This window comes from Malaclemys terrapin, chromosome 13 (assembly GCF_027887155.1).
Source record: "Malaclemys terrapin pileata isolate rMalTer1 chromosome 13, rMalTer1.hap1, whole genome shotgun sequence".
Lineage (NCBI taxonomy): Eukaryota > Metazoa > Chordata > Testudines > Emydidae > Malaclemys > Malaclemys terrapin.
This window is the reverse complement of record NC_071517.1, coordinates 5982426-5995337: the sequence shown is the minus strand read 5'-3', so window position 1 is coordinate 5995337 and position 12912 is coordinate 5982426. Positions and strand designations below refer to the sequence as shown.

General features: G+C 41.9%; 1 protein-coding gene across 1 annotated transcript in view; it reads right to left on the bottom strand.

The window, feature by feature from the left end:
* The window catches only part of LOC128847859 (uncharacterized), a 125894-nt gene that overhangs the window by 96222 nt on the left and 16760 nt on the right, over nucleotides 1-12912 (bottom strand). Inside the window, exons 7-15 of the mRNA XM_054047584.1 lie at nucleotides 12093-12231; nucleotides 9073-9258; nucleotides 8351-8498; nucleotides 6403-6574; nucleotides 5526-5584; nucleotides 4729-4839; nucleotides 3658-3833; nucleotides 1300-1419; nucleotides 18-156 (exon numbers count right to left, since the gene is read on the bottom strand). Of these exons, the coding sequence (XP_053903559.1) occupies nucleotides 18-156; nucleotides 1300-1419; nucleotides 3658-3833; nucleotides 4729-4839; nucleotides 5526-5584; nucleotides 6403-6574; nucleotides 8351-8498; nucleotides 9073-9258; nucleotides 12093-12231 (1250 nt within the window). The remainder of the gene's footprint in view (nucleotides 1-17; nucleotides 157-1299; nucleotides 1420-3657; nucleotides 3834-4728; nucleotides 4840-5525; nucleotides 5585-6402; nucleotides 6575-8350; nucleotides 8499-9072; nucleotides 9259-12092; nucleotides 12232-12912) is intronic.

Here is a 12912-nt window from a genome sequence, read left to right as displayed (position 1 = left end):
AAATAAGCTGGTCTCACCAGCAAGGATATCAGCTTCATCCATGAATTGGGTACTGAATAGAGTCACTCGACCAGCTCTACGTTCTTTCAGTAGGGTCCACACATAGTGTCTGGAACGGGGATCCAATCCAGCAGTTGGCTCATCTAATAGCAAAACCTGCAAACAGGGGTGAAATCAGACCTTCGCTGTGTTGCCAACTCTCATGATTTTAGTGCGAGTTTCGTGATAATTGATGTTTCTCTTACAGCTTCAGCTGCTGGAGTCAAGAGATTGCATGAGAGTCTCAGCTATCATGTTTTAACAAAGTGTGCATCCCTCTTAGTTGCAGGGAAATGATGGAAAACATGAACTGAGGGCACCTTATAGGTGCAAAAACCAGAAAGCAAATAAACAGAACCCCTAGATTTTTTTTTAATATCATGATTTTTACATGAAACTCATGATTTTGGGGACCTGACAAGATTTTCAAACACTTGAGGTTGGCAATACTGCATTCAGATTCAGTTACAATGAATACTTTTTGGTATATTTACAGATTTGAGTGGTTTTAACTCCTTAATTTTAACATCAAAATGCAACTCTACAGGCTTTTCTCCATGGGGACATCCAGGAAAATTAATCTGAATTAACTAAAGGTATGAATTTGAAGTGGATTGGTTAAACCACACTAAATCCCTGTGTGGTCATTGTTATTCATAATCAAAATGGCTTCAATTAACTCTGGAAGTGAATTAAACTAAACTGAATTAAGGCCACTTTAATTTTGAATGATAGTGTCCACACAGAGATTTAATATGGTTTAAATAATCCACTTTAAATCCAGACCCTTAGTTAATTCAATGTAACTTTCCTGGATGTGTCTATGGAGACAAGCCCTATGTCTGTATTTTTACTGGTTTTCCTAGTTTATTTATTTATTATCCTTTTTGTTTGTGCTAAACATGGTATTGATGTAGCCTCAATCTATCTTTCTTTCGTTTGGTAAGTAAATTTCAGTCAATATTCTGGAATCATTTAGGTATTTTCCAATCTTGTTCCTTGGACACATCATATTGTTTGAGATGATGTTTATAAATTAATGGCATGAAAATGTACTTTGTATGGTCTCAATCCTGCAAAGACTTACTCGTGTATCTAACTTTACGCACTACGAGGAGTTCTATTGAAATTAATAGGCACTAGAGTGCTCGTAGTGTGTGGAGATAAGTATGTGTGTAAGTCTTTGCAGGATCAGAGATTGTGTGTTTAAATACATATACGATATAAACACCAGTTGTGCATATGACCGCTCCTTTTTACCTCTGGATCTCCTAACATGGCTATCCCAAGAGACAACTTTCTTTTTTGTCCACCACTCAGTTTATTAGCTTGGGTGTCCTGAATCTTGATAATATCCATCTGTTTCAAAACTTTTTGCACCTGGAAAATGACAGAAAAATAAATGTCAAGGACTGGTACATTTAGGCTTTTGGGTGCTATTATTCCCAAAATATAAACTTGCAAGTAACCGTTTCATATAACTACGGTGGTTACACAACAACATGTGTGTCTGGCAGCAGGTCCTGGATGCTTTTTTGTTAGAAAACAGTGACGCAGCAAGAAGAATTGTAGTAAGATCTTGATTAAGCATGCCCACAAGCCAATGTTACATGCTGAGAGGCCTGCGTTTATCTGACACTAGCCTGGCCAGGTTTTCACTCCTGACGTCCGGGTGTCACATTCAACTAGATCACTCCTGAAACCTCCAGTTCTACTTATCCTGCAGAAACTACGCGGATTGAGATGTCACACAAGAGCACAAGTTCTCGGATTTAAAACCCGACTATTTCACAACAACAGGTCCATTCAGAATGAGACTGGTATCTCAGCTATCACTGAAAAATGAATGGAGATGTGACGATACTGAAATATTCTCTACTATCCTCGCACTATAATGGAGTGCAGCAAGAAAAGTGGGCTTGCCTCCCTGGTGTGGTAAAACGAAAAGGTTTACGTGGACTCTTAGGGTACATCTACAAAGCAATAAAAACCCAGTGGCAGAAAGACTCAGAGCCTGGGTCAACTCACTTGGGCTCACGGGGCTCACGCTGCGGGACAAGTGTAGACATTTGGGCTCATCGTGGAGCATGGGAGCTGAAACCTGATGAGGTGGGAGGGTCTTGGAGCCCAGGCTCCACCCTGAGCCTCAGCATCTACACTGCTATTTGTACAGTTGACCCGGGCTCTGCGACTTGCTGCCATGGGCATTTTTTGCTGTGTAGATGTACCCTCAGCGCCAGAGTTTTAAAGGTATTTGGGATCCTAAAGAAGCAAATAGGCCCTACTGGGATTTTCAAAAGTGCCCAAGCACCTATTTGCAGCTGTTGGGCCTAAATATCTTTAAAAATCTGGCCCCAAGCTCTTTGGGCAGGGGCCATCTGTTCTGTTTTGCACAGCGCCTAGCACAACGGGGGCCGGGTCCATGACTGGGGCTGCTAGAAGCTAACACAAAACAAACAAATAATGAGTATTCTCCCCTGTACAAGGGGCTCTGCAGGTATTCCCATTTTCATGGAAACCTGCACCTGTGATATTTCTTATATATAATTGGCTAGATTTTTTGTCAGTGTAAATTGAATTTACAAATGTCTTATTCTTAGACAAATTTTATACCACACAATTTGCATGAGAAAATGACATGATAAGAACATAACAACAGACATACTGGGTCAGACCAAAGGTCCATCAAGTCCTCTGACAGTGGCCGGTGGCAGGTGCCCCAAAGGGAATGAACAGACAGGTTATCATCAAGTGATCCATGCCCTGTCACGCAATCCCAGCTTTGGCAAACAGAGGCTAGGGACACCATTCCTGCTCATCCTGGCTAATAGCCATTGATGGACCTATCCTCCATGAATCTAGCTCTCTTTTGAACCCCATTATAGTACTGGCCTTCACAACACCCTCTGGCAAGGAGTTCCAGAGGTTGAGAGCATGTTGCATGAAAAAATACTTTCTTGTGTCTGTTTTAAACCTGCTACCTGTTTATTGCATTTGGTGGCCCCTTGTTCTTGTATTATGAGAAGGAGTAAATAACACTTCCTTATTTACTTTCCACTATACCACTCATGATTTTATAGACCTCTATCATATCCCCCCTTAGTCACCTCTTTTCCAAGCTGAGAAGTCCCTGTCTTATTAATCTCTCCTCATACGGAAGCTGTTCTATACCCCTGATCATTTTTGTTGCCCTTTTCTGAACCTTTTCCAATTCCATATGATGCTGTGAAGTAGAAGTTCTTTCCAAGTGAACATATACTTACCTCCGCAGCTCTCAAACTGTGGGTTGGGACCTTAAAGTGGGTCGTGACCCCATTTTAATGGGGTCGCCAAGGCTGGCATTAGACTTGCTGGGGCCTGGGGCTCAAGCCCAAGCCCCACTACCCGGGACCAAAGTCCAAGTGCTTTGGTGCTGTGTGGCAGGACTCAGGTTACAGGCCTCCTGCCTGGAGCTGAAGCCCTGGGATTTCGGCTTTGCGCCCCACCCCACCCCCCCAGCCTGAGGCGGTAAGGGCTTGGGTGGGCTCAGGGTTCGATCCCCACTCCTGGGGTCATGTAGACATTTTTGTTGTCAGAAGGGGGTCGCAGTGCAATGAAGTTTGAGAACCCCTGACTTACCTCATACTCTACCTCAACGGCCCGAATCCCTTTGATTTCAGCAAAAACTCGCAGATTTTCTTTCACGGTTAAAACTTCAAACTGAACGTTGAACTGTGGGCAAACCCCAAATAATGCTCTAATTTCTTCCAGATCCTCCATTTCTGATAGTTTGTACTTGTATATAGTTGCAGAACCTGTACACATGAACAAAGAAAGATTGATGATGTGTCCTTTGTTCTTTCACCCAAGCACATTTGAAATCAAGGAGTCCTTGTGGCACCTTAGAGACTAACAAATTTATTTGGGCATAAGCTTTCATGGGCTAGAACCCACTTCATCGGATGCATGGAGTGGAAAATACAGGAGCAGGTATAAATATATGAAAGGATTGCTGATCTATGACATCATGTGCCAGCAATGCCCCTCTGCCATGTACATTGGCCAAACCGGACAGTCTCTAGGCAAAAGAATAAATGGACACAAATCTGACATCAGGAATCATAACATTCAAAAACCAATAGGAGAACACTTCAACCTCTCTGGTCACTCAATAACAGACCTAAAAGTGGCAATTCTTCAACAAAAAAACTTCAAAAACAGACTCCAACGTGAAGCTGCAGAACTGGAATTAATTTGCAAAACAGATTAGGCCTGAATAAAGACTGGGAGTGGTTGGGTCATTACAAAACCTAAACCTAATTTCCCCAATAATAATTTCTCCCTATTGTTACTCACACCTTCTTGTCAACTGTCTGTAATGGGCCACACTCTTACCATTTCAAAAGTTATTTTTCCTCCCTTGGTATCCTGCTGTTAATTGATTTATCTCGTTAGACTGACCTCATACTTGGTAAAGCAACCCCCATCCTATATATTCATATATTTATACCTGCTCCTATATTTTCCACTCTGTGCATCTGATGAAGTGGGCTCTAGACCACAAAAGCTGATGCCCAAATAAATTTGTTAGTCTCTAAGGTGCCACAAGGACTCCTCGTTGTTTCTGCTGATACAGACTAACACGGCTACCCCTCTGAAACTTGAAATCAAGCATATTCTTCCTTTCAGTTTAGAAGTGTATCATCGTACCATCCGATGGCTGGGAAAGTCCACTGAGGATGTTCAGTAGAGTAGTTTTTCCAGCTCCACTATGACCAAGTAATGCAGTGATCTGGCCTTCATAAATATTTAAGAACAAACCTAGTATAAAAATAGTATTAAGTTAGGATTAAAGTTCGTGAAGTAAATTAAGTCCTTCCTCTCTCTTTCTATGTGCCCATCACCAAAGTATGGTGTCCAGGTGCCAAACATGACAATTAAAGAAATAAGATTTCTGTCTAAGAAGAGATAAGCAAAGTCAGAAATTCAGAACCCACAATGTGAGTTACATCTTCAGTAACCAGGTTCAAACTTGCAAGAAGTTTTTCATTATATTTGTCAAGAGGGTGCAATGGGGGAAAAGAGACACAGATGTAATAACTTTTAGAAAGATCTTAAATTGCTTTACTCTGTTCCTACAATGCTCACTCCCTTTTATTCTTAATAAAGATAGAAATACAGTCACAGGGTAATCATCAGTTGCATGAATTAGGTTTTGGGATAGTCTTTCAAACAGTCATGGTGGATACAAATTTTGCTTCTTTACTTCTTCCACCTTTTGATTTCAACATTTCTTACAGCTATTATTTTTTCTTCTTATTTAACAGGGATTAAATGTTGCAAAGAAAATAGTTGCAATGTCCCTAGATTTACATGTTAATAAGTATGGATAAGCAGAATTACTGTATCTTCTCACAATAAGAAAAGAGCAGCCCGAAAATTTCAGAATTGATTGGGTTCATTTTTGGTTAAAATCCAAACAAAAAGGTTTAAGAAACTTTTCATACCTCTCAAAGCTTCTATTTTCTTGTTCTTTGTTTTATATGTTTTTTTAATATTGTTGAGTCTAAAGGAAGGGAAGCAAGTTATCATAAGCACTGGATTCCAATTATTGAGTAAATACTGCCTTGCACCATAATAAATAAGACCACCTCGATCATATATAAGGCTTTCTTCAGTAGATCTCGAAGTGCTTTACAAAGGAGGTCAGTAACATTATCCCCATTTTACAGATCGGGAAACTGAGGCACAGGGAGGCGGAGTGATTTCCCCAAGGTCAGTCAACAAACAGCAGAGCTCAGAATAGAACTCAGGTGTCTGGACTTCCAGTCCAGTGCTCTCTCCACTAGATAACACTACCTCCCTAGTAATTTATATCTGTGCAAGGTAGTGTAAACCTCATCTGGTAGCCTTTTACAATCCCCGTTTACAAGTGTTAATGTCTACACAGAGTGGAAGATCAGCCCCTTCATGTATAAATATACAATGTTACATCAGATTGTCCTTTTACCTTTGAAGGCTTTGGGGATCAAATCTGAAGTAGGTTGCAGGTACAAGGAGTTTGGGTTCCCCCTGCCATAGTTATTTTTGGACAAAATTAGCATCACAAAACCAATTTACAGTTTGGCTCAGTTCATGTACGACTGGCCTGATTTGGTTCCTAATCTCATCTGCATGGTAACAGCGCTTGACCTAACTCTGTACTCTTACTTTGTGGAAGAACGTATTCTCGCAAAAATCCCACGTAGGGGAAAGCGGAGTAGGCTGAAGTAAAGCTAAATTGATCGTTGGAGCAGGGATAGCAACAGCTGCAGGTGAGCTCTGCTAATCCTCTGATGCCACATGTCATCTATAGGTTTCTTCTTATATGCAGTAGAGTTTTACCTGATGGCTTCCTTCCCGTCAAATTCTGAAGGCACTGGCTCCATGCTGTCATTGAAGATACGTTCATGGTTTTGTTCAGTTTCAGGTCTCTTACCAGCATAACCTCTCCTGCTTTTGCACCAGTATGATGGCTTCAGGCAGAACAAAGGGGGATATTTCATACCATATTTGTCTAATTGGGAACAAAGACGATGAATCTTTAGTTTATCCAGGCATAGTAGACTAAAGCCTAATTCATGGCATTAAACACTTTTAGCGTCAAAAATTTTAAAGGTATTTACGTGCCTAATGATGCAGATGGGTACCTTGCAGGATTTTCAAATGTGCCTAGGTCCTTAGCTCCTTTAAAAATCCCATTAGGCACCTATTGGCATCTTGAGGCACCCAAATACCTTTAAACATCTGACTCTTTATTGATTTCAGCACTGGGCAAATCCATCTCTCTACCGCCACAAAAGACCAACTGTTAGAAGAACTGGTATCTCTCTACAGCAAAATAGGAGGGCTTGGTGTGGTTGGGTTCACATGCCCATGTGTTCCAGAATCCATTCTGGGCATAAAAGCACATAAGAGACAGGAGGAAATCCACTGCTCTGCAGATGTTTCCACCCATCCCTCAGCACAGGCGGTTCATGGAAAGCCTCTACTCAGGTTACTTTAATCATTAGGCTAAAGTAGCCTCTGTCCTGCACCTTCAGCCGGAGGATCGGGCCCATGGTTAATCTCTCAAGCATCTGTCATAGCTGTTAGATCCTGAACCCAGCACCTGGTTCTGAGCGATCATGAGAAGAAAAAAAAAAACCCCTACACACTCAAAATGGAAGGGGAAGGGGGAAATCACATTTCCCAAACATGGCTGAATAATTTTGGCCGGTTTATCAGGCTGACAGCAACAGCTTAAGAGGTAGGAGCATGTCATTGGTATTTCTTTAGCTTCCCTGGCCTTGTCTGCCCTAGTCACAGGGCTGGGTTAAGGCACAGGCACTGTAGGGCTGTGCGTAGGGCTCTGGCTTCTGGAATCATTTAATGACCTCTGAATCTCAGATACCGTTTAAAAACATCTGTTTTGAGCCCTTGTCATTGCAAAGGAAATGCTGAGAATGTGACCTGAAGGAAACCGAATGCAGAAACGTCCACCGGAGTCTATAGGTGTGAGGGGTTTGACCCATTCCAAGAGGGGGTTTGCTCCAGGACTGCTTTGAGGGCTCTCACCCACTGTGTACATGGCAGGAGGAAAGCCCCATGCAAGCAGAAACACCCTGGCTGCTGGGATAAGTTTTGTATATGCCCTTACTTGCTACTAGCCCTGGGGGAAAGGGAGGTTCTGCTGCTGGGGGACAGGAAGGGGTGGGAAATGCTGCTGACACTGGAAGTGGGGAGCAGGGTCATGTTGCAGGGGCTCTGGATTGCCTTAACTTTGTTATATACAGTTTATGATGCCAGATAGCATGTACTGGAGCAGTGGGACATTCCGCTTTGGACGATATTTTCATATTCAAGGGTCCAAATTTCATATGACTGTTAGTATTCCCAGCTGTGAACATCCACCAAATCTGCACAAGCTAATCGCTTGTCTCTATTAATTTTACTTTAAAGGTTGAGGCTACCTAAAGTGTGATATGAAAGCTGATTCTTGGTTGAAGAGGGCAAGGAAGAGGGGATCAAAAGGGATCCTTATGAGATGTGGAATCCACACCCAATCCATAGTCTGTTGTCTGGAAATATTGTTTAACACCAGTTACAGATGAAAGTGACATCAGCTGATCCACCCAATGTGGGATGGTAAATTCTAATTCTACATTTTCCTTTGTTCCGTGTTATTCTATCATTACTTGTACTGCTTTGAAATAAGTGGGGGCAGGGGGCCTAGGGAAAGAGAGAGAGAATTATAGGAGCAAGTGTATGTATAAAAGAACATATACAGTATTTTAATTATAAATATACATACCAGGCAAAACTTTATCAAAATAGATAGCCAATAGCATATATAAAACACTGTCAAAAATCAGTAGGACATAGGCAGTAAATACAGCATACGATTCCTCCATCATGTTAGAAAAATAGAAACCTATTCCATATTTTTCTAAATGTAAAATCTGAAAGGAAAAAAACAAAGACTAAGAATCTTTAGCTGAAAAACCAGGCATATAAGGTCAGAATTTTGATGAAATTGATGCAACACGGTTATCAAGAGAAGCTTTGGGAAGTCCAGCACTATATTCCCCCCACACTCCTTTTAGTTTCTTTTCCTCACTAGAAATATGTTTCTACTAACGAGAGGGAGTGTGTAGGTTTTCATTCAAAAGTGCTCTAGAAACAGATTCACACCGGCGAAGTGCAACCTCATATCATCATTTTGGGGCATGTGTCAGACTCTTCTATTGGAGGCAATATAATCCAGTGCAGACAAATTACATTCACACGTCATGATTTCTTTCTTCATATGGGGAAACTGTAGCAAACAGACTTGCACTTGCTGGACACTTGAAAACTAGCGAGCAGCAAACTTTCTGGGGCAGTGTTTGTACAGCACTTAGAACACTGGCACCTTTAAATACTACCATCATACATAATAAGCAGTACCCTAGCCTGGCAACTGTCAGGTACATACAGCCAGTTAGCTTCCAGTTACAGCTTTACTGCATGTGTGTTCCAAATAATTCACCATACCTTTGAGATTCCAGTAATAAAGGCAAAGGGGCAGAGGAGACCCAAAGCCCATTCCAAGGGTGCAGGAAGTTTTGTCACCAATGTAATAAAGCTCAGACATGTAGAGAAAAAGGTGAGGATGAATCCAACGGAGCTGGTGACTTTAGGCTTCTTTAAGAGGGAGCTGAGCATGAAACAGAAGTGGATCTGCAGATAAGGAAGCTTCCAGTTAGTGGAACGCATTTCCATCAGAGGTTTAAAATGCATCATACACATTGTGTCGGACATGCTAGGGAGAGCCACTGAGTTAAGAGTTGGCCTTTAGGAGACAAACTGGAGAGGCTAAAGTCAGTGGGAGCTGCACCTGTGCAGCACCTTAAGACGTGGCCTATCCGCAGAAGTTCATGACTTGACTGGCTGTAAACACTTCAGACTGAAACAAATCCATATTCAGGGTCTCTAGGGCAGTAGTTCCTAACCGGGGGGTTGGGGCCCCCTGGGGGCCGCGAGCAGGTTTTAGGGGGGCCCCAAGCAGGGCCAGCATTAGACTCACTGGGGCCAAGGGCAGAAAACCAAAGCACCGCCATGCAGGGCTGAAGCCTGGGACTCTGCCACCTGAGGCTGAAGCCAAAGCCTGAGAAACTTAGCTTCGCGGGGCCCTCAGTGGTGTGGGGACCCGGAAAAATTACCCTGCTTGCTACTCGTTAATGCCAACTCTGGCTTTTATATGCAGAAAAACAGTTGTGGCACAACTGGGCTGTGGAGTTTTATAGCATGTTGGGGGGGGTGGGGGGGGACTCAGAAAGAAAAAGATTGAGAACCCCTGCTCTAGGGTATATATGTGTATTATATTAATTGTGTGTGTGTTTTATTTTACATAGTAGCTGGGTGTCCTGTTACTAAAATTATTTCAGTCAATTTCACTTATAAACTCTCTCTTTTTTCTGGGGCTGTTTCATTTTCTTCACCTACTATTTTAAGACACATCCAGACTTCAGGTAACTTTTTTTTTCCCCCCAGTGAAGGCCTAATTTTTTGTTGGGTTGGTTGGTTTGTTTTTGTTTTCTTAAATTCTCCTTAACTATTAGTTGGTCACTGATTCACATAATTTTGTGGGGGTTTTAATACTATATTTGGCACACAAAAACGATGAAAAATTAAGGTGCTGACAATAATTAGGGTAAAGAAAACAGGTTAGCTCTACATCCATCAGTAACGTCAAAGCTTGGGAGAAGATAACCTTCAAGTTTTAGGTAACACTAGAAATGGTTAATTCCAGGTGGTCTCTCTTTTCATGCATGCATGTGACCAAGTATCATCAATGAATAATATTTGTACTTGCACAAGTAAACATATCTCTAGTCAATTAATTCAGAACATAAGAACGGCCATACTGGGTCAGCCCAGGGGTTCAGCTAGCCCAGTATCCGGTCTTCCGACAGTGGTCAATGCCAGGTGCCCCAGAGAGAATGAACAGAACAGGGCAATTACTGAGTGATTCATCCTGTCATCCACTCCCAGCTTCTGGCCGTCAGAGGGTAGGGACACCCAGAGCATGGGGTTGCCTCCCTGACCTTCTTTGCTAATTGCCATTGATGGACCTCTCCTCCATGAGCTTATCTCCCTCTGAAGCACCTTGCATTGGTCACTGTCAGAAAACAGGATACGGGGCTAGATGGACTATTGGTCTGACCCTGTATGGCTATTCCTATATTATCTAATTCTTTTTTGAACCCAGTGATAATTTTGGCCTTTACAACATCCCTAGGCAACAAGTGCCACAGGGTGACTATGTATTGTGTGAAGAAGTACTTCCTTATGTGTGTTTTAAACCTGTTGTCTATTAATTTCATTTGATGACCCCTAGTTCTTGTGTTATATGAAGAGTAAATAACCCTTTCTTACTCACTTTCTCCACACCATTCATGATTTTATAGACCTCTACCATATCCTCCCTTAATCGTTTAACAGCCTATTTAGACCCATCATTTTGTCTGTGAAGTTGGGATTATATTTTCCAATGTGCATTGCTTTGCATTTGTCAACACTGAATTTCATCTGCCATTTTGTTGCCAGTCATCCAGTTTTGTGAGGTCCCTTTGTAACTCCTTACAAAATTGCTCAGGATAGTTAGGTCCAAAACAGACTGTATCATCTGCAAATTTTGCCACTTTGCTGTTTACCCCTTTTTCCAGATCATTTATGAATATGTTGAACATCACTAGTCCAAGCACATTATTCACCTCTCTCCATTCTGAAAACTGACTATGTATTTCTACCCTTTCCCCCCTGTCTTTTAACCAGTTACTGATTCATGAGAAGACTTCCCTCTTATCCTATGACTGCTTACTTTGCTTTAAAACCTCTGGTGAGGAACCTGGTCAAAGGTTTCTAAAAGTCCAAGTACACTATATCCACAGGAATGCCCTTGTCTACATGTTTGTTGACCCCCTCAAAGAATTCTAGTAGATTGGTGAGGCATGATTTCCCTTTAAAATAGCCATGTTGACTCTTCCCCCAACAAATCATGTTCGTGTGGGAAATCTTGATCAATATCATGACTACTGTTGTTTAAAAGCCTAGTGGAATCACTCTCTCATATTCTATCTATGGAAGTGGGGAAGTTCAAAAAGTTACATTTGGGCAGTTTTATTTCATAAAATTAAAGCGGCATGCAGCACAGAAATCATTTCATTATTTACTGGCCACTATAGGATTCCCTGGGCACAAACGTTATATGTTCCCTCTCTCAAAGTTCTGTAAAGAAAATCGCTCTTTGTGGATGGATTTGAGATTAAAGTTCACTTTGGTCCATAGCCCACAGAGTCTGGTGTCTGTAAATTCTTTGGATGGTAATTCAAATAATGTCCAATTATGAGATTAAATGAGATTTAGAGAGATCGCTTCTTCAATTACTGTGACTACAGAAAAGCTACAGTGTTGGGCCACTCTCCGATCTGCCCTACGACTAGTAGCAATGTGGCTCATAGAAATTTTAAAATTAGAAAGTGGAGAAATTTCATTTTAAAATCCCAACTTACAGATGCAATGCCATAAAAGAAAAACAGAAGTAATATTGCAAGGAAGCTGCTTGTGTAGAAATATTCATTAATCGTGACAGCTGTCAGCAGACTGGCCATAATCAAAACACAAACAGTATACAGCAAACTCCAGGATAACCTAAAAATGAAAATATATTGTTATCTTTCTGGATAATTGATGACTGTTGTCATGATTTCAGCCATATGGCAAATCCCATTGTTAGTTCAAATACTTAGCATATCCCTGGAAAAGCCACAGCAACATTTCACGTACAGTTGTGACATTAGTAAGGCATTATACAAAGGAGATTGCCAGACAATGAACTTGGGAACCCATCTGTCCCTCCCATGGGAAATGAGAGAGAAGGTTGAATAGGGAGGAGAGTTCTGCCAGGTCTCCCTTAGATTGTACTCAATCTTTCCACCAATGGAGGTACTGTTTGTCCCATTCGCCATCACCCCCCTTCCTCCACAGAGAACAGGCTGCCCCCAAACACCACAGACATCAGGGGACCAATGATTTGCAATGCCATCTGCTTGGAAGCCTCAGCCATCTGTGTCAGCTGTGAGTCTCCAGGCCAGCTATGACTACGCTGCCAGGACTCCTATACCTTGCAGGGACTTGGTAGAGGTACGAGAAGGGGAAAACACTACAGTCTGTGGCTGTATTATATTTTTCCCCTCATTTCCATAAGTCTAGTGAGAGATGATGTTCATAACTGCAACCAACCACTCTATGCACAGAGTCTAAAGACAAGGAGGGAAAGTTGCCCTGGAAGTGTCTGAGCCCTCAGCCCTGTGAGAAGAAGAGATCTATACA